General features: G+C 37.7%; 1 protein-coding gene across 1 annotated transcript; it reads right to left on the bottom strand.

Annotated features, from left to right (window-relative positions):
* Positions 1-982: 982 nt before the first annotated feature.
* Positions 983-19,590, bottom strand: elovl6 (ELOVL fatty acid elongase 6). The gene is made up of 4 exons (XM_026947451.3): positions 19,292-19,590; positions 7,991-8,122; positions 6,867-7,018; positions 983-2,354 (listed from the first exon to the last, which is right to left on the bottom strand). The coding sequence occupies exons 1-4, from the start codon at positions 19,372-19,374 to the stop codon at positions 1,918-1,920; spliced, it is 804 nt and encodes a 267-aa protein (XP_026803252.1). The 5' UTR covers positions 19,375-19,590; the 3' UTR covers positions 983-1,917.
* Positions 19,591-20,686: the final 1,096 nt, after the last annotated feature.

Genomic DNA, 20,686 nt, shown 5'->3' with positions numbered 1-20,686 from the left:
AAATGTACTTCTTTTTAAACAAAAATGTTGTTTAAATAAAACTATAATGTCCTCATATGTTTTTAGGACAAAAATATCACTCATTGTACATTATTAATGTGTTTATTTGTATTGATAATAATTTTGCAGTTGACAGTATAAATGTGAGCTGTAAGACATTTAAATCTAAATCTACATCTGAAAGGAAGTATAAGGGTAAAAAATAACAGAGAGAGATTAAAAGTAGTTTTAAAAATGCTTAGTACAGGTGGACTTCATGAGCTGAGTATGAACGCTGGTCAGGATGCGACTGGAAATATATTTTTCTGTCAGAAATGAACCAGTTATGAGCAGCTTTGTGTTTTAAATCTCATATTTACTTCATATTTTAGTAACATGCATGTTTTATTCGAACCGAGTAATAAACCGTGGTTGTAGCAATAAGCTAATCTAGCTTGTTAGCATTACAGCTAATATAATAGTCTGGGTTCTCCACAGCTAGCTAGCTGGCTACGTACCTGTAGACACAAATATTATATAGTTCTCAAAAATATATACAGGGAGTGAATTAATGACCTTCTACTATTTTAATTTTTTACATTTACATTTACATTTGAGGCATCTGTGACACGATTCGGCTGCCACTAGGAGGCGAACTCCAACCATTGTATGCAGAAGCTGTGTGTAGAAAATTACAACAGGGATAAATAAGTTCTGATTTAAAAATTTAATCATGAAAGTAAAAAATATTCTGAGTTAGAACAGTGAGCTATGAAGATAAACTATAAGAAGGAGCTTTGAGGTCAAATGTGAGCAGATGTAAAGATTTGTTTAGACAGTGACGCATCAAGTGTCTGTTATATACAGTATATTTTCCTCTGGTGCTCCAGTTAAGAGACAGATTTTAATTTTATTTGAGTGTGAAATATGACTTTAGGATTGTTTTAGTGATTATGTGAGGAGTTGTGTGCATGTAAAGTCAGAGAACAGAAACACAAATGGACACCATTCAACAACAGGTTTATTACAGTGAACACAGACATGGTGCAGGTTTACACACACTCGAGTCCACAGCCATCTTCTGCACTCACTTTTCAGAACACAGCATGATGGACACTGACCTTCAGCCACAGGAAGTAATACGTCATGGCCCCTAGAGGGCAATAAGGGCTCGGATAATGCTAGATGGCTGCATGGATGAGCACTCAGACCCAGAATGTCTTCATTTTCTTTATTGTTTTTTATTTTGATTTCATTGGGTTTGTTCATTGGCATTGAAATGTCAGGTCTACGTAATTAGTTCAACTCGTTAAACTTTTATCTTTTAGGATTTTGACTTTTCGTCCCTAAATGATATGCACATCGAGTGGAACGCTCCGCGACAACCTGAGAGAATTTTGGAGGTGCGATGCCGAACACGAAACACATACAAACACACACAGACACACTGCGGCGTTGATGCGTCTATTGTACAAAACTATGCTACGTTCACTCTAGCGTCTAATTCGTTAAAAAATAAACAACTAAAACGGAACATTAACGCTATTAACATTAACTTCAAAGACGAACAATTTAGACAACAAATCTAGAATGTTCCCTCAACTCACACTCCCTTAATCTCGTTTAAATTAATCTCCTTTTTGTATATTTATATTTAGACACTTTTAGTATAATGTAGGGAATAGCATTGGGCACATAAACATCACGTAAAGACACTTGTTTTTTTGTTTTTTTTCAGTTATCATCATAATAATAATAGTAATTCTTCAGTGCAGCTCAGTAGAGCCCCCCCTAGTGGAGGGGAGGTGTATCTGTGTTAGTAGTACAGTATGCACAAGCATAGATCAACCTCAGATCAACTTAGGTTCTGTAAACCCCTCACATTGGTCCTCTTTTCATCTTCCTCAACCCCTCTTATCTATCTTTTGGTACTTCTTTTTACTGGATCTTCTTGGCGTTGTTCTTGGATTTGGTTTTGGTGATGTAAGCCTCGAAGAAGAACTGGCAGAAGAGCACGAAGTAGCTGAGGTACATGAGCGAGGACCAGAGGATGTTCTGGAAGTGTGATGGACACTCGTGGCCCTGCTGCATCCACAGGTACACCAGATAATTCACCACGCAGCCCATCAGCATCTGCGTGATCTGCGTGAGCGTGATGAACATGGCGAACTTGCGTGACACCCTGAATCCCGCCGCTTTCAGAGCGTAGTATGAGTACATGACGGCGTGAACCAGGTAGTTCATGGTCATGAACCAGCCTCCGCCCGCCACCATGTCTTTGTACGAGTACCAGGAGTAGAGCAACACGGTGATGTGGTGGTACCAGTGCAGGAAGATCAGCTTCTGCTTACGCAGGACGATAAACAAGGTGTCACCTGTGAAAGAGAGCGACACAGAGAGAACAACAAGAGATGTGAGACAGAAGCTACAACTCAAATCATGAGATTTTCATACTTTTAGTGTTTTTAAACACACAAGAAGACTGCGGGTTTTAGCGCACTTTTAACACCAGTTTTCCTCTCAGATAGAGGAAGGGGCGGGGCTAACAGGGGCCTAATTTTCATTTCTGTTTTAGTGTAAAATATTAGTGCTTGATTCGAGATATTACAGCTCTGCAAACATCCACATGCATTTCATGTTTCATATACATCTAATTTACATAAAACATGCCCTAATGTACTCTCATATACATCTAATTTACATAAAACACGCCCTAATGTACTCTCATATACATCTAATTTACATAAAACACACCCTAATGTACTCTCATATACATCTAATTTACATAAAACATGCCCTAATGTACTCTCATATACATCTAATTTACATAAAACACACCTTAATGTACTCTCATATACATCTAATTTACATAAAACACACCCTAATGTACTCTCATATACATCTAATTTACATAAAACAGACCCTAATGTACTCTCATACACATCTAATTTACATGAGGGTAAATTAGGGCATGTTTCATGTAAATTAGATGTATATAAGTGCACATTGTGGGTGTTTTATGTAAATTAGATGTACATCAGAGTAAATTAGGATATGTTTCATGTATACGAGGGTACATTAGGGTGTGTTTTATGTAAATTAGATGTACATGAGGGTAAATTAGGGTGTGTTTCATGTAAATTAAATGTACATGAAAGTAAATTTAGGTGTGTTTAGGCGTGTTCGCCACACAGCTGAAGCAGATTCATCATTTTGCCCTCAATCACCATCTGCGTCAGTTTCATAAATCAGATGCAAATTTGATTAGACATCATTCTGTGCATTCAAAATTTGATTAATTGATGTTTAAACATGACATTAAAAAAAAATTACTTTCAATTCTTAAACTTTGATACATAGATAAGGGAAGATTGGGTAATAGATAAAGTGAATAAAATGCAATAAAAAGTTAGAGTATTTACTTAGCATTTTATGGGATTTATTGCCAATCTGTAACGAGGATTCATATTATTTGTATTTTGGTGTGAAATGCTCCCTGCAGCCAATAATGCATCATGCTACATCACACTGACATGGCAAAATCTTTATCTCTGCATTTCACCTGCATATTCCACGTAAATACTATCAACAGCTAAAGATAGACTGGCAGCACTTCTGTTTGCGCAATGCATGAAATGCTAAATGGTTGTGAACGCAAACATCATAGATAAGCCCCGTAGCGAGAAAGAAATGGCTCTTGAATGCAAACACTCCCTCTGAGAAATCTTTTATTGCCTGATCAATAGGGTGCTATGATATGGCAACCTGTATCAGAAGCGTTCCTGAGTATTGTATAACCTGACGTAAGGAGTGAGACTGATATGGGTTTGAGGTGAGCAGCGCTGATGAGCTGAATCATGGCTGAAACACAGCAGCAGTGTTTTTATGACTTCCTCATGGGGAACTTCTCGGTCCGACCTTGTTCTCTTGCGTGTGGTGGTTTATTCTCAGTACAGCAGTGACACTGACATGGTAGTGTGCTCTTGGTGCAGATATGATTCATCAGATACAGCTGATGTTTTTGGGGTTTTAATGTTGTTGTTTCAGTTTAAAACACTGAAATGTCATTGCTGGATAGAGAAACAATCCACAAACCAAAAATCTTATCCGATAGCTAATCAGAAGCTGACCCTGAAGAAGGTTAGCTGTGTGTAAATGGCCAAACTGAGCTAAAAATTCAAAAAATTTTCTTCGTACTAATGTACGTATGTTGATAAATACCAATCAGCTATAAATTACCAAGCACAGAGCTTCAGAAAAGGCAGAGAGCTGAAAACGACAAAATGGCGACTAAACTGTAAAAGAGAGCCTCCTGAGTGCTCTAAATCTTCCAGTAATGCAGCTCAGCCACTGCAGCGCGTCGGCTACCATAGACACACACCAACTCCTCTTTTTATAGGGCGCCATTATGTTTGTTCTGATTGAACATCTAGTTTTATTTGTCTTAATTTATGGATTACTTTTGGAATTGCTTTCTTCCAAGTCATTAATCTGAAAAATATGAGTTTGACAAAATGTTCGTGATTATAATAATTATAATAATAATAATCTTGTCAGCGTAATCCTTATAAAATCGCAGTAACTCATCGATTCGAAGACGATCATGCGAGATTCGCATTACTGAGAATCTTTATCTGTGAATTTTGGGAGAAAAATGTAGGATACAAACATGTTTATGAACTAACTGATTATTCACGAACATCATATTTCTTGTGTAAATGCTCCTGCGAATGATTTACGAATAAATTTGTTCGTATCATGTTTGTTAAATTAGGATTCTTGCTAAACAGGATTATTTTCTGGCAAAGCAAGAAGAGTCATTACGACCAATCAGCTACAACGACAACGTGAACAAACATGCGAATACCACACGTCCGTTTCAAGGATGGCTAATTTGTATATTTTGTGATTGTGTATTTGTGTATTTTGTTTATACTGTGACTGCAGGGAGGCATGTTACATGTTAAGTGCTTGTCCTAGCACTAGCTTCGTTCTCAGATAAGATTAGCAAAACAAGCTAACTGTTCTAGCTACGTACACTCACCAGAGACTCCAACAATCTCTACTGCTTTCTTTCCAAGTTTTATTTTTCTTCGTAACGTCTCTATACACATTTAATCAGAAGTCGTATATAACAGAAGAAGATAAAACCATGCTTGTAAGTTTTTCTTCCTCTTTTTTTTTTGCGGAAAGTAAATTAATTTAAATTGTTGTGAGCAGGGAACTGAAGAAACGTCGAACCACATGCGCTACATGATCATTTTGTTTGGATTGGCCGCTTCTATACAGCGTCATACCTAATTTGCATAGAATTGCGAAAATCGCAGTTTAAACATCTCTGAAGTCGCGACTCCGTGTCGCACACGTACGTACGTATGCGAAAATAAACGCTCTCCTGTTGCGCTGTTACTTGTTACTTTGAAGACAGGGTACCTAAGACAGACCAAAGAGCTCAAAGACTCCAGCGAAAAACGATACACCTGAAATGTAGATCGCTCAAGGTCATGAAAAGGTCGTGACATAAACTTTATAAACTAATGATAATCATAAAACCACGCTGGGTGTTGCTCAAAGTTCACAGGGCAAGAACAATTCTGGATTTATTGTAGGTGCTTTTTATGTGCATCTGGCACATAATGTAGGTGTGTATGGGTGTGTGTGTGTGTGTGTGTGTGTGTGTGTTTGGTTTCTACATCGATGGATCACTGACAGTGAATAAATGTTTAAGCAAAACATGATCCTACAAGTGAGGTGGAGAGCTCTGCTTGTCGGTGTGTATTCACGCACAGACAGAAAACACACACACACACAACGTCAGCACTGACGGGTGTGTCTTTGAGTGAGATAAATGGGCATATGACTGAATAGAACAGAAGGATAGTAAGGGGTGTGTATGTGTGTGTGTGTGTGTGTGTGCGTGTGTGTGTGCGTGTGTGCGCTAATTATGCGAGTTAGCTTCAGGTGAATGAGGACTGAGCTGTTGTACATGTTTACCAGGAAGTTTTATTAATGAGATGTTTCTGTGACGTGTAATTGGAGAATGTGGACAAGCTGCATTTCTGTAGAACAGCGTTAGCCTCATGCTAGTCGATTCACCTTCAGCTTACAGGCATGGAAAAGTCCAGAACACGTCAAAGATCTTTTATTCCTTATTTGTTTTACTATGTTTAAGAAGAACTTTTTCTTGTTTTAAAATATTCATTCTCGTATTTCTCACTTGTGCAGCGCCTTGTTAGCATTTTTTCCTCAGTAGAATATGTAGAATTTTTGCTTGAGATGATTATTTTAGCAGTTAGCATGGTTTAGTTGGTTTGCAGGTTTGTCTGAGGTAATAACTTCAGCAAAATCTACAGTAAATAGATGTTACCAGTTATCATGTTTTAGCTAGTTAGCTCTAACACAGCCAATTAGCATTGTTTTTGTGAGGTAATTCCTTTAGCAGAATTTAACTAACCGTTACCAGTTAGCATGTTTTATTGCTTAGCATTTGTCTGAGGTAATTCCTTTAGCAAAATATGAACAGATGTTACCAGTTAGCATGTTTTATTTGGTTAGCATTATTGTCTGAGGTAAATGTTTTACCAGAATAGATTCAGAATTAAAAAAAAAATAATAAAAAATAGTTGTTACCGTTTAACATTTTTCATTTGTGTAGCGCTAACAAGCTGTTAGCATTTTTGTCTGAAGTTATTCCTTTACCAGGGTGGATTCTACATAAAAATTAGTTGTTGTCGTTATTCATGTGCATAGCGCTAACAATTCCTGTTAGCATTTTTGGGTGAAATGTTGCTTTTACTAATTTCTGCTAAATGGATTATTCAGGCAGCGCTCTTTTATCTGAAATCAATGAGTAAAGACGGAGGTTTTAGGATCGCTGAAGGTCTCACCGAGCTCCGGTGCTTTACTCAGCACGAAGGCGTACGCCCAGAACTTGCTGACGGGTCCGTTATAGAAACTCTGATCACACACACTCTGCTTCAGGCCTTTAGTCATCAGGATGAACGTCATGTAGCTCCCCGTGCGAATGGCACCGAATATACTGATGCAGAAAGAGCAGAAAACAGACAGCAGTGTGTTACTGAGGCTGCGTTCAAGACATGAATGTGTTACTGTGTTCGTTAGAGAATTAAAGGATAAACCCAAACCGAAATTCAGACCACTCTGGACCAAAAACTGAAAACCAACAGCTGGATGAATTATAATAATTTAGCATTTATAATAACGTAACAATTTAAATCATTAGTTAAAAAATTCTTCCTTTCACTACGACATTACTCCACAAACCTGAGCTGACAATAAGTAAAAAATTAAACAGAATTATTTCTTTATTCTTGTGGTCTGTATATTGACTGAGACGTCGTGCTTTAAGGTGAGAAACGTTTGTGTAAAACAGGGTGAACTTTTCTGTCAAAATCTTTTTGGACAATTTTTTACTCATTTTCTTTTTTCTCACTAAACTTTTGGTGCGTCCTTAATACATTTTGTTTTCTTATGCTGCCTTCAGGTGCTACTGAAATTATGGTAAAAATGATTGCAAGGCGTTCCCGGGTCAAGAAGGGAGGAACTTCGGTTCAATTTTATCAGCCAATCATAAACCTGCGCACCGGTTTTTACCTCGAAGTATGGCTTAATAATACTTATTATAGCTACTTAATGTTGCTAGCTAGCCAGGTTCGCGTTAAGTGCGTTAACGTTATGAAAACAAATTAATTTATTTTACAAATTCAGTAGCTATGTGAATACCAAGCTAGTTAACATGAGGCTAACAAATATTTTGTATATTTTTATATATTTTGTATATATTAAGTTTGCGATTAGCTCCGCCCATATTTACCAAGCACCACCTGTCATTCGGTAAAAGCAGAACACACTAGCTGCTAACTTTTAAATATATATGTCATGTGTTTATACATATTGACTCAGGTTTTCTGTCAAAATGTCCCCCAAATGAATTAGCAATACTAGATAATTGGTAGTAATAAGTTTTGTTAGTAACAGCACAGCGGTTTACCTGAACACAGCGAGTGTTAAGGACCACAGCACCAGCGGTTTCCTCAGTTCAAACTTCTCCCTCTGCTTCATCACATGCCGGCCGCCGAGGATACAGGCTGCGTAGAGCGCCGAGAACAGGAACGACTTCTTCCTGCACACAGGAACAAACACCAGCTCGGAAAACGAGGAACTTCTTCATGACAAAATGTACAACATTGCATAAAAATAACATCAGCATATTTATTTCACAACCAGAATCAATAAAAAATCAAATCTGACTGCAGTTTAGAGACAACGGAAGGCGTGTTTATGAAAATTTAATCACCTCTGAATGGGTGTGTCTTTGAGTCCATATAAGGAAATCAAAGCAGCTCTGAGTGGGTGTGTCTTTATAGTCATAGATGGAAATGTTATCACTTCTGAGTGGCTGTGTCTTTACAGCGTAGTCAGAATGTCGGGAGTGGGTGTGTCTTTGAGTCCATATACTGTGAAAAAGTTCAGAGCTCTGAGTGGGTGTGTCTATACGGCCATATAAGGAAATATGGGCGTGTCTTAGTCAATATTTGGAAATGAGAGCAGCTCCAAGTGAGTCTTTATGTCTTCAGATTTTCATATACTTAAATAAGAACAACAATAATGAGTTTATTTTCAGGTCATTGTTTACTATAAAACAAACAGTTTTAGGCCAAAATCTCGGTTTTGCTTTGCTCTTAACCCTGTAGCTTTGTTCCTTTGCAGGCACTATTAGTATTTTTAATATTAAAGTATTTTACAATACTTTAGTGCAAGCAGGAGTAGAGCAGGCAGGATTCTTTCCCTTTTCCACGCATGACTGAGTCTCTGTACTCCACTGCGGCTGCTGTGTTTGAGTTCACGCTGAAATTTAGAACGGAAATGCCACAGTTCGTGTTTGTTTAGATTCTTAAAATAGCTGTAAATGCTCTTTTCACAGCAAGTCAGAAATACTGCTGCAATCCTACACACCACTACTTCAAGTTTCATTGTAATTACTGTCTAAAATATAAATCACTTTTTTAAATTATTTAGCTAATTTAGGAATAAAATAATTTTATTACACTTTATTAACTCGCTATGATGAGCCTGCATTCCTTCATCTGGATTATTCCTCTTATACCACAGCAATGCTAGCAGTTTGTATTTATTAAAGAGCAACACGTTGTTTAAAGTTTGTGGAAAGTCCTTGAGACAAGTTCCTGTTGTCACTTACGTTATAGCAGCTATAAACACTCGTTCCCTCACCAGCCTCTCTTTATTCTCGCTCTTGCAGTTAATAAGACAAAAAAAACGCAGCTTGTCGTGTTAGCGAGAAACCGCAAAGAAGCGTAAACTCCTCTGTCCTGAAGATGTCGGAAAACTTAAAGTTCCAGCTTTACCTCTGACTGTTACAAAGCGCTGACACTGGAGACTCCTTCCATAACTGTTAAGTAAACATCTTCTTATAGAAAACTTCATCATATCAACGATTGCACACATTTTTATTCTGTTTATGTGGAGCGTCTGCCGTACACGCCCCTGTGAATGAGCTGTTACTATAGAAACATTAACATATTAGAGCTGCTGTTATAGAAAATTAATCAACACCTCCTTGAAAAAGGCAGAAATCATTATGATTAAAAGATTTAAATGTTTCAGAGATACATGTAGATCAGCAGGAGTGTGATGTCGTAATCGAGATCTTGGCATCGCTGCGTTTCTGTCATTCGCTGCCAGAATCTGAAAATCCTGACAGCAGGAATTATGGGAGTAAACTGAAGCCCATGCCAACGTCCTCGTCCCCAAACAGTGAGACGCTTTATTCTCTTTCCAGGAACTACAATGTGTGTTCTGTAGAGAAAAATCCCAGGAGAACTTGTGTTCTGGGACTTGGAGCAAAAGCGGAAAAAGATTTGATCAATAAATTGAATTAAAGTGTCTGAGCTGCTTGGTCTATTCCCCTGATGCCCTTGAGAGAAAAAAAAAAAAAAAAAGACAAAAATGTAAGGGGTCATACGAGAACACTAAACATTGCTGTGTGTCTCCGCCTGCTTTATTTCTCAAGTGAAGACAATGAAGTCGTTCTTGACCTCCTCTGTCCTTCACAGCGCTGTCTTTTGTTAAGAAAAGAGAGAAGGGCAGCACTGCATCACCTCACAGCACTGTGCAGCGAAACATCTCCTCTCTCTCTGTCCGCACGCTAACAGCAAACATGGCTATTTTAATACCAAATAAAAGCTTCACTTAGTTCTCTGGACTAGCTAGCTAACATTTTCTAGTATTGTTAGTTAACTAGCTTTTTTTTTAGCCATTTTTAGTTGTTCCTTCTCTACGTTTTCAGACGTTTTTTAGTGTTAAGTGGCTACCTTTGTTCTCAAAGATATTATAGTGTTGGAAAGGTAGCTTTTTTGGGGGAATCTTTTAATAATAGCCAGCTAGTTTTAATTTAAGACATTTTATAGTGCTAGTGTTTGATAGCTAATTTGTTTTGGGATGTTTATTAGTGCTAAGTTGAATTGCTTTGGCGCATTTTCTATTTTCAGCAAGCTAGTTTTGATTTGAGATGTTTTCTCGTGTTAGCTAGCTAGCTAGCTTTGGTCTTGGAAATTTTCTAGTCTTTTTTAACTTTTGTTTTGCTAGCTTTGTTTTGGGATTTTAGCTAGGAAGCTTTGGTTGGCTAGCTTTATTAGCTAGAAATTTTGATTTGGGACTTTTTTAGTATTAGCTAGCAAGCTTTATTGTGGTATATTTTATACTGTTAGCATGCTGGCTTTGTTTTGGGACTTTCTGAATAATGAATTCTTGATTAACAATAAATGTTTTAGATATTAATAAAGAATAGAAAAAAAACAGATGCTGCAACGTGTATGGATGTCTGTCGTGTCCTTGGACTCGGTGCATAATCATGACTAAAGGACATCTCGTCTTTTCGCAAGTCTCTCCTGATAGATTCCACATGATGAGGCCTTCACACGTTCTTGTGGAGGGTGAATGAGGGGTAAAGAGGCTGCAGTGAGCGCGCTCAGTTCTGCGAATTAAATCCTGAGGGCTGCACATATTTCCCAGAGGTTTATCACTCTGCCTTTCCATGTGGAAAGAACAGAAATGAAAAACCAGAATAAAGACAAACTACACATTTTTTAAAAAAGGAATAAATATCACATTGTTAAAAGGGTTCAGAAAAAGGGGCGTGGCTTACATCTTAATAATTTCCTGCAATTTTTGTAGTGTGAGATTGTGATGTGACACTAAGCAATGTCATCTTTTTTTTTTTTGCTTTTCTTCTTTTCATTTTTGTTTATTTCTTTACTTTTTTCCCTCCATCTGTGTTCAGGAAACCTGGAGCAGACGGTGATTAATGATGACTCCACCTGCAAAAACGAACATCTGGACCAAGCTGCTTTTCACTCAAGCTGCATCTCGAGTTAATTTAAAAAGCAAACAAAGTGCATTGGGCAAAAAAATCTGCAGCCTAATTGCAGTTTGAGAAGAGCGACGTTAGCAGAATGAGCTCTGTGAACAGCTGGTGTGGTTTTAGTGAACGCAGCACGATGACGAGAAAAAGGGCAGGAAATCAGCACACATGCGTTCGGGGTTTGTTTTCGCTGACACTTCAATCGCCTTGAGAACCTCACAATCCTGCTCTATACAGCACCATGTTACGGATCATTACGCAGACCGACCTTGAAATCCGACGTGATGTGTAAAGCACTGAGTATGGGGGTGTGTGTGTGTGTGTGTGTGTGTGTGTGTGTGTTGAGGCTGAGGATGATGGTGATGCTTTGTGAAGGGGGAAATAAAATGGCCGTGTTTAACCATGCACTTACCCAAGCTGCTGAATTCAGGCACAAAACAAGGTGACTGATAAACTAGGTGCATTTAATTATTTTTTCTCTGTGAGGGGATTCATAATGAGGGGAAGCATTATGTTGCTTTACTGCAGCCTGACATTCACAATAAAATCTATCGTCAGCTACATAACCATGTGTTCACATTAGCCAACAACAAAGTGACAGGCAATCCTTTATTTTCTACACATCCGTGTCCGACACGGAGCCATAACTTTTTTAGCAGCAAACAACATTTCAATTGACACAGTAACGCGATACTTCCAGTGGATTGTCTCGAATTATTCCCGGGTCAATGTTTGTTCAGTTCCCTACTCACAAATTTAGTTCCTACCCTCACTTAGTTTCCACAATAATAGAAGAAAAAAAATAAAACCATGGTTTCATCTTATCCTTTCATATACGATCTCTCAATAAAAGTAAACAAATCACACTAATTAGTGTGTTATTTAATTGTATTTAACTACTTAGCCTTAGACTCTACTGTATATATAGTAGTGCTAAACTTTTAATATATAAAAGTGCTAAATTTATCGTTATAAATGATTACGCAATACGCTTTTCTGAGATATCGTTGGTACAGTGATGTATTTTTTACGTTTTTAATAATTACGAATTAAATGCTACTGAACAAATGCCATTGTTTTGACATATTTTTTTTATTTTTATTTTAATCTTTGTCTTTGTAGGCATTACAGAAAAGTATCTTCAAACTCAGGTTAACTTTTTTTTTATTTTACTACTGTTACGCATCGTGTATCGTAGAAATGTCCTCAAGTATCATGATATGATATTTTTGTTCATATCACCCAGCCCTAATATATAGCTACTATAGTTATGTTTCTCACTAAATATACGCTGGACAGGCCACGCCCACACGCGACAAAATACAAGTGACACGAGTGACTTGTGACGTGCCACTGTTAAGCTAGCGTCAAGCTGGCGAAAGCTGTAAAATCACCGCCTCCGTGTCCTGAATGTTGCACTTAAAGTGCGTTTGGTATTGTTTTGGACGTTACATTATTAGGTGAAGTTAATAGCTGGTGATTTTACTGAGGTACAGAATAGCACAAATAAAACACAACAAATGTGAAAATATCTGAAAAGACAACTTTTGCAAAACCTGCAGAAATTAATCTCTATAAATCTTCAAATTGTGCATTTGTGTGTCAGAATCAGAATTCCATTTTTCATCTTAATTCTGTGATTTTGTGTATTTTTCTGCTAACGTCATCATCTTTCTCCTCATGTGGCACAACTCACTAAAACACAAACCTGTCTTCAGTGATGTGTGCTGAGGAGAGAATATAAATACACCAGATTAGCACTTGACCTCCAGTTACCCATCTACAGCTAATTCTCTTTAGACAGTCACAATCACATTCCCTTACTGATCAAACTCGCACTCGGAAGGCAGGCCACAGGGTGCATGGTGTTAATATATAACTGGATACAAGTGATCATTTAGTGGGACTTTTGCTGTCTTTTTGATCTATTTTTAACTTAGATATAATAGCAATACATGATCAGTATTTTTTTAGAAATAAAACACTGCTTGTAGAGTAAAATACTGAGCAACATGGCAGTGTGATGAAGCGGAGTTACTGTTACCACCATGACGTTGATTATTTCACTATACCAGCACATCCTGAAGTGTTTTATTCCTCTTACACCACAGCAATTTGCCAACGATTACAATATATTATTTATTAAAGAATGACACATCATACATTTTATCCATTTATAGTTACATTTAATGTTCTTGTCGTGTTTCTGAGAAACCGCAAAGAAGCGTAAACTCCTCTGTCCCGAAGATGTCAGAAATCTTAAAGCCACAGCTTTACCTCTGACTGTTACAAAGCGCTGACACTGGAGACTCCTTCCATGAATGTTACGAACGTTCCCTCACATAAAACATCACCACACTGTATCAATGATTATTTTAATCCGTTTCTGTGGAGCGTCCGCTGTACAAGTCCCTGTGAATGAGCTGTTGCTATAGAAACGATAACGTATTATTTTAACAAGCACATTAATATAAACCTGCGCTACTGTCAGAGCTGCTGTTACAGAAATTTAATCAACACCTTCTGACCAATCAGAGTCCAGAACTCAGCAGCGCTATTTAACTATTTAGCTGTTTAACAGAGGAAAATACATCGCACAAACAGCACATATCTGCACTTCATATCGGTACTGTTGTACTGCTGCTTCCACCATCCATATATATATATTCTTATACACCTTTTTTCTTAAATCCTTTCATATATTTTTATGTATATATTTTTCTTAATATTTTTTCTCTATTTTCTTTTCTATGTCTGAACAGTTGTATAAAGCATTTCACTGCAAGTCGTACTGTGTATGGTTATGCATGTGACAAATAAAATTTCAATTTGAATCTGAATGTGTGACCTTGGTCTATTTAACTGGTGCTCAGCGTGACATTTTCTGGAAATGATAGGATATTTTTGTATGAAGTGAGAGAAGCTTCCCCCGCTAAACAAACGACTGTCTATTCACCAACGCACATCGTTTTTAGTCTCTGAGTGATTCTGCTGAGCGCAGCACCTGAGTGTTCAGGTCTGTCAAGGACAGTTAAAGATCTCTATCTTTAACCTTAATGCTGACAGCAACAGCCAGGAGCTAGTGTGTATCTCGGACATGTAAATCTGACATATAACAGACACAGCTATCAGCTTGTCTGATCTCTGTGTCATCAGACATCATATTCTGATATCTAAGGTGCGATTTATGTAAGCCTTGCATGAACATTTCTTGTTAACTGTCACAGATCAGTAGTGGGAGGACTTAAACACCTCTGTGGTGTTTGTCAGAGTCACATGATGAGCAAAACCTTTTTTTTAAAAAACTCGTGAAGCAGTGTTCTGGTGATAGAAACACGCTCCTGTCCTCCATGTCGTGTCGTCACACCTGACCCGCGGAGGCGTTCGTCCCTTTACTCAATGCAAAGCAGAAAAAGTGGTCAAGGTTTCGTTTGCATTTCAGGCAAATCCCCTGAGCTATGCGGGTTTTCACCCAGCCAGAGCAATATTTCAGTTTTTATTAGACACCCGACAACATAATGAAAGATCTGTATTTTTGGCTGTTAGCCCAAATGCTCTGTAGGGAGCGACTCTGACATCCCTGTGGAACCAGGCACAATTTAGCTTTTAGATTTGTTTACAGCGCAAAACAACGCCGGCTGCTTCATTTCCCAAAATAAATCCATTAAAGCGTGTCACCATATGCTGTAGTCTTCAGAGAGACTGAATCAAGATATCTGCTAGATGTTTTTAACACTATGGAAGTTTTTTTCCTGACAGTTGCATCTAATCATTGCTGATATTCCATGCTAATTACAAATGTAAAATATTTTTAATCAGCCTGCCTTAAATAGCGCATACCGGACTGAACAACACGAGATTCAAACGACGTGAAGGATAGGAAAAAAAATATATCAGGATACTTGAATACATTTCAATGATACACAATTAGGTGAAAAATTAGGTGATTATCTTTGAAGCATACAATCCTGATAGATCATAGTCTTCAACTTGTGTGTATTGGCTAGCTAGCTGCACAAGTACGAACCTATAAATTTTTTTTAAAAATATAGATTTCAAAAGAGTACCAACTATTAGGTTGGATATTTTTGAGTGAAGTCAAAGATACAACTTAATTTAACTTTCTAATGTTGAAGAAAAACATGTTACTACAAAATATAGCTGTATTAGATTTACAATAGTACAATTAAAATGGGATTACTTAAAAAAGAAGCAGAATTATTGAATTATTTTTCGAGTGTTCGACACATGATTTTGGCATTAAAAATAGTTTGTGGCTATATTTCTAATTAAAACAATTTGATAATATTAGGTCCCAATTCTGAAATGTCTTGAATCAAAGGTAGCTAGTTAACTAATGATCTGTAGTTAATAATCTAATGATATTGCTCAAACGCTCAAAATGCTGTTTTTCAAAGATGTTTGAAATAAATTATAAACATCGATATGTCGATTTCCTTCTTGTAGACCTTGTGATATGTTTATGGAAAGTCTAACTTTTACAACCTATAACTTTAGCCAATTTAGGTTGAGCTAGGAGCTAGGTAAAATAGTGTTAACATCATAACTGCTAACATCTAGCTCTATCGAGATAATTTATTTTGCACTGCTGGTTCAGTGGGCAATGCTTAATGAGATGCAAAATTATGAGACTACAAAAAACTGTCCAGTATTTTTCCTATCTTTCAAGCACAAAACCCCAAATGCGACTTGAAAAGCCTGATCTGGAACCCATGCTACAAAAGCCTTTTCTGAGGTGATCAATAAGTTAATAGCTGACCGAGATTTCCACACATCAGTGGCCAACCTGGCATTTGTTGTCGCATAAACACTGAGCTAAGTTCCAGCCAACGTTCTGAGGCAAGAAAGCATAAAACCATACAAACTCGTTATATATTGCTAGTTAGGTTTCGAGAAACCTCAAGGGTAGGGCAGATCGTACTGAGCTATCTTACATTCCATCATAAGAGTTCTTTCAAGTTGAAAGGAATGGTATTTTAAAAAATGGCCTATTTAAAGACCCTTTTCAGAATGCTTGTATTTTATCATCAGCTTTCAACTGTAGGAATTGAACCAGCTAGCTAGCATAAACTTCCATGCTAGATAGCACGGCCATTTACACTGGTTTAGTTGGCTGTTAGCGTGGCTCTTGTTGCGCTAAACAGACACGTTATCATATTCTTCTAAATACTAATATTTTACAGCAGAAATAGGAAATTGCATACACATCTTGTTACAAATCTGAAACACGGAAATACAAGAAGTACTGTATATAAAAATAATTCCCTCCTAAACCCCCGATTTGTGGATGTTTAAAACAATATAGGCTTAAAAATAAATACATTTCTCTCCATATCTCCCTGAGAGCTGACTTAACATCCAACAAAAAATGTGATTATTAGAGGTTTAAACCACAGCATGATTGAATTCACGACAATGGTTTGTCAGAAGGTGTGTGTTATTTTTGTATAACCGCACAGCTTGGACAGTAGTTCTGGCTGTAACATGAATGATAGGTTTATATTAATACACTCGTTCTAATAATTTATTGTTTCTATAGTAACAGGTGACTTGTAAGTAGGACACTCTACATAACATAAGGCTAATAATAAATTTAAACAAAAAAAATGTTTAATAAGGAAAAATGTATAATCGAGGAGACTGTTTATTTAACATTTATGACGAGTCTCGAGTGAGAGTCTTTCTAACAGTCATAGGAGAGAGAAAGAGAGAGGGAGGGAGAGAGAGATTCTGGGGAGGGAACGACAAGTGATAACAGGAACTAACTTGTTTCATGGATGTTTCACAACATTAACTATAACCACTAATATGTGACATGTCGTTCATTAATAAACAGTGTAATCATTGGCAAATTGCTGTGTTATAAGTGGAATAACACACTCCAGATCGTGCATTTATACACCGCTTTGCGTCCTGCCGCATCACACCACCCCGGCGTGGTTTATTTTCGTATCGCCATTTGTGTTTGATGGCCTATTATACTTTATTCTTTACTTAACTCCTCTTTAATGCTGAATATAAATGGGTGTTTCTGAATAATACAGTTTCAGGGAGGATTATGTATGCTGTCAGTTTGTGATGTCACAAAATGACTTTAATAACCATCATATCTGATATTTAAATTATTAGACGATGCCATGGTTACGAGAATTTCACTAGCTAGTTAGTGATTGTGGTTGTTATGGTACATTTTGACAGGTTTGGCCATTAAATATATATATATATATCACTGATTATATGATGGTGCGGGACAGAATACCACTCAGTGATGAGTTATATGTAGCTAGCTTAGCTATTTAAGATGGCAGGTGAAAATGGCGTCCACTGTTGAGGTGTAGAAATGTTTCTAAGCTAATTTAGTATTATTAGATGTACCTTTTACTAACAAAAATATAAATTTAACAACAGTTTTTCCACTCAGAATGTCACAGTGATGCAGAATGCACTCTTTAATCACTAAATAGTGACTGGATATAACCTAAATATTCACAGAAGTAGATGATATTGTAAAATGCTAACACGTTATGAGTCATTTTCAGCTTTCAGCAATTTGAGCCGGCATCTTGCCTCACAGCAACGCGGCGAGCTCAGCACGTCCAAGTTGAAATATGATTGGTCAACGGATCTGTCAGCAGACATCACACGACGGGTCTGATTGGGCAGTTTACACGGCTTCGTACCCCGTCTCCACGTGGGAGCACGAAAATTACAATAATGTGCAATAGGAACCACCCGCATTCCGACCGGTCCCACCCTGCCCTGCTCTCGGATTGGTTCTTTAGAATCCCGCCACGCTGGATGTCCAATCAGCGGAGCGCTCGTGGTTTAGAAGTAACCAGCCAATAGGATCACAGGATGGTGGGAATTGACGCCCTACATTTCAGGAAGTAATCGTATGAATAAATGAACAATGCTGAGAATATAGATTTTTTAGCAGTTTTGATGAAATTATTTAATTGAATTCATTGTTTAGTGTTTTTAATCACCGGAGGATGAGATATAGGATAAATAAGCTTGGGAAAGAGAGTGTAATCTGTCCACTGGCGTCAATATAGAGCTGCATTTTCGCCTAAGGTTTAATAATGTTTATCAGAGAGAGTCTTAAATCCCAAATAAATCCCAAATAAATCCCAAATAAAACCATTTTGGGGTTATAACAGTATTAATATATAAATAATGTTGTCTTCTACATCATTCCTACATCATTTCCCTATCCTCCGGATGTTATTCGCTTGTTTTAGAGACCAAAATAAAGTCAAAGACGCAATATTTTATAGTAAATCAGACACCAAATCTGATTGGACGACTGATTTATATTAATTAACACATTAATTAATAGCTTGTCTTGTAATGTGAGTCCACAGTGTACAGGACAGGAAGGACGAAACTGAAATTGAGGACACATACATACACCCTGATCTGATCTGATCTGATGCAGAATCAGATTTTTTTTTAAATATAAATACCACCATCGGATTAAAATTTAGTAGATGAAATAAAAAACAGAGATAAAAGCATGCAGGTGTTAGTGAAATCTGATCTAATCCTAAATCTAATCCGGCTGGAAATCCAATGAAAGGACAAAGGAAGTGATGCAACGTTTTGACAGTAGATTAGTGATGCTCTCAAGGGTAATGGGGTTTCACATCAAGGAGATGGAGCTTCATTCCAGGGTTTTTATCCTCAGATATTTTTAAAAAAAGAAATAAAGAAATAAAAAAAGGCAATGCACTAAGTGATGGTGGATCAGTGTGACTTGGTGTCATTAATGAGAGAGAGCTGCAGAAGCCAGGCTCTGGAGGCTTATCCTCCTGATCCTCATGCAGCATGCAGAACCAGCATGGATTTGATTTCATGTCTCGGTATCATGCATGAACATCTTGCACTCACCAGTTCTCCTGCATCCATCGGATGGCTTCATCCTCGTTGAACTGCCTTTCAAATTCATACTCTTGTAAAGCAAGCACCGACATGATCCCTGCGCGCGACACACCGACAACTTCCGCTTTTATTTTCTGTGCGTTTTATTTTCCCTTTCTGCTCCTCTGAATCTCTCTTTCTCTCCCTCTCTCTCTCTCTCTCTCTCCCTCTCTCTGTGTGTGTGTTCACTTGTTCTGCGATGTCAGACCGGTATGTGGTGTATGTGGTGTGGGTGTGTGTGTGTGTGTGTGTGTGTGCACGCCCTCTCTAGTCTATGCTGTAATGCTTCCTCCTTTGCTGTGCAGGCTTGGCCGACCTTTAGCACATATTGACGCACGAGATGGATTGTTCCAGGTTTTAAGACGAAATATAAATGGTAATTAATCGATACAACTATATTTTGCAATTCTGCAATACTGACATCTTGTGATATGCAGTTGGGTCATTCCTAGGGTTATTTTTCATCATTTTTTTTCCCACCCAAAGCATGACACTGTAATTTTCAAAACATTTCTAAATATAAATGGTTGAATATTTCTAATTTAAGAGTTAATGCCTCGTAAATTACAAAAATATCACAACTTTACACCTTTACACTGATTAAAATATGCAATATGCAAATTGGATTTGGCGTCAGTGGTCCAGAGGTGTAGGATAACTACTTCACTACAACAACAACAACGATGATTATAATAGCTGACGCAAATAGTAACTCTACGTAACTCACACTAATAAGTGAAGAGTTAAGCTACATTCGCACATACAGCGACTCGCAGCGACCGGAGACGTTTCATTTTCTGAGAGCTGGCGACTTCCTGCGACGTGAGCGACAGCGACCGTTGGCGACTTGGTGTGGGTGTGTCAAGCAACGTGACAAAGTTGAGAAAAGTTTAACTTTAGCAAATTTGGAGCGACTTGATGCAGCAACGACCAATGAGAGCGAAGACAGTAGAGCGCACGCGATCCGTGGCTTTAAACGTGCCAAGGCCATAAGCTAAGCTATGCTAATTGGCACTTTCGCCGCAGATAGATGGTCGCCATGTCAAAGAGCGCAAGCTGCTTCTCCTTCATCTCGTACGATATGATGCACTTATACACTGGTGAATTTTATATCCAAACACTCTGCCTACAGAATGTTTAATTTTAAACAAGAAAACTGATTTGTTGTCAAAAGTTGAATGCTAGTTGCGCCACCCACTGATATGTTACTATGGCGACCAGTAGTAGGATCACCTACTGGCGACTTCACAGTATAACGACTGGTGACTTGCAGAGATAAAATCGCTGTATGCGTGAGCGTACCTTTACTCATGATGCTTGTAGTTTGTATCTTGTGAACACACAACAACTGCTACTGTTGTCGTT

Source organism: Pangasianodon hypophthalmus, chromosome 7, assembly GCF_027358585.1.
Source record: "Pangasianodon hypophthalmus isolate fPanHyp1 chromosome 7, fPanHyp1.pri, whole genome shotgun sequence".
In the NCBI taxonomy this organism is placed as follows: domain Eukaryota; kingdom Metazoa; phylum Chordata; class Actinopteri; order Siluriformes; family Pangasiidae; genus Pangasianodon; species Pangasianodon hypophthalmus.
This window is presented reverse-complemented; position numbering and strand designations above follow the sequence as displayed.